The 1,569-nt window shown below is 36.5% G+C and overlaps 1 protein-coding gene across 1 annotated transcript; it reads left to right on the top strand.

Moving 5' to 3' along the window:
* Positions 1-284: 284 nt before the first annotated feature.
* LOC17882975 (40S ribosomal protein S24-2) lies at positions 285-1,569 on the top strand. The gene is made up of 5 exons (XM_006286529.2): positions 285-403; positions 537-578; positions 671-841; positions 1,139-1,225; positions 1,321-1,569. The coding sequence occupies exons 1-5, from the start codon at positions 332-334 to the stop codon at positions 1,348-1,350; spliced, it is 402 nt and encodes a 133-aa protein (XP_006286591.2). The 5' UTR covers positions 285-331; the 3' UTR covers positions 1,351-1,569.

Here is a 1,569-nt window from a genome sequence, read left to right as displayed (position 1 = left end):
TTGTAATAGTATAGATTCATTTACATAAGTTTTACTGTATTTGTTAGCAAAATAGCTACTCCTACGCAAATGGGGGCTTTAATTATCTGAATTGTCTTTGTATATCATGTAAACCCGAAACAAACTAATTTAATATCTCGACATAGATCTTATAAGGCCCAATTAAGTTAGGCCCATTAAACTCTGAAGAGGAACCAAAAAAAAAAAAAAACAAACCCTAATAATGTGAAAGTGAGAGCTATATATAAATAATCTAGGGTTTTGGCTGCTCTCTTCTTCTAAAGCCGCTGCAAAAAAGAGACTGATCTCGGAGTTAAAAATCGCAGCAGCTATGGCGGAGAAAGCTGTCACTATCAGGACTAGAAACTTCATGACTAACAGGCTTCTCGCCAGGAAGCAATTCGTGAGTTCTCCATCAATCTCTCTCTGTCTCATATGTTTCATTTGATGCTTCACAGTGTTAGCTATAGATTTAGATAGAAATGATAGTATATACGAACATTTGGGAGTGTTAATTGAGGGATTTTGTGTATTAGGTGATTGATGTTCTTCATCCTGGAAGAGCCAATGTATCAAAGGTATGATCTTTAGTTCTATTTGTTGTCTTGGAGGGTTTGAGAAGTGTTGTAATGTTATGATTGAATTTGGGGGTTTTGTGCATTGTGAATAGGCTGAGTTGAAGGAGAAGTTGGCAAGGATGTATGAGGTTAAGGACCCAAATGCTATCTTTTGTTTCAAATTCAGAACTCACTTTGGAGGTGGTAAATCTTCTGGATATGGTTTGATCTATGATACTGTTGAGAATGCTAAGAAGTTTGAGCCTAAGTACAGACTGATCAGGGTAAGTTCTCTTTCTTGTTTCTTTGAGTCTTGTTTTTGGTAGTGTAGCTTTGCTATGAAACTATTGAGTTGGTGTGAGAAGAGATGTGATCATTTCAGAATTAGAAATTACCAAGTACAGAGTGATCAGGGTAAATGCTCTTTCTTGCTGCTTTGGGTCTAGTTTTTGGTATGGTGCTTTGTTTTAACCTGTTTTGCCATGAAACTATTGAGTTTGTGTGAGAAGAGATGTAATCATTTCAGAGTTAGACATTACCAAGTTATGAGTCTAATGTTGATTTGTGTGTGTGATTGACAGAACGGGCTTGACACTAAGATTGAGAAGTCAAGGAAACAGATCAAGGAAAGGAAGAACAGGTCGAAGAAGATCCGTGGTGTTAAGAAGGTGAGAGACTAAAACCTGACTAGAGATTTTTTGTATTCGAAGTTGTTTGTTTGATGAACTGTTTTCTTAACAATGTTGTTCAATGTTGTGTGTAGACCAAGGCTGGTGACCCTAAGAAGAAGTAAGATGGTTAAAGAGGACAGAAGAGGAGCAGCAACATTGGTTTTGTTTCTGCATCATTCCTTTCTTTATGACCATTGTTTTGCTGTGTTAGACATCTTCTAATTACATCTCGATTGTGCGCTTCTTATTGTCAACACTTGCTGCTGGATCATGTTTTAAAGCGTTAGAGAACAAGTGTGGTTAAGATTTTTGTTTCCAATACATTTATTTTTAATCTTCCA

This window comes from Capsella rubella, unplaced genomic scaffold, assembly GCF_000375325.1.
Source record: "Capsella rubella cultivar Monte Gargano unplaced genomic scaffold, Caprub1_0 scaffold_6, whole genome shotgun sequence".
Lineage (NCBI taxonomy): Eukaryota > Viridiplantae > Streptophyta > Magnoliopsida > Brassicales > Brassicaceae > Capsella > Capsella rubella.
The sequence above is the reverse complement of the archived record's forward strand: the minus strand, read 5'-3'. Positions and strand labels throughout refer to the sequence as shown.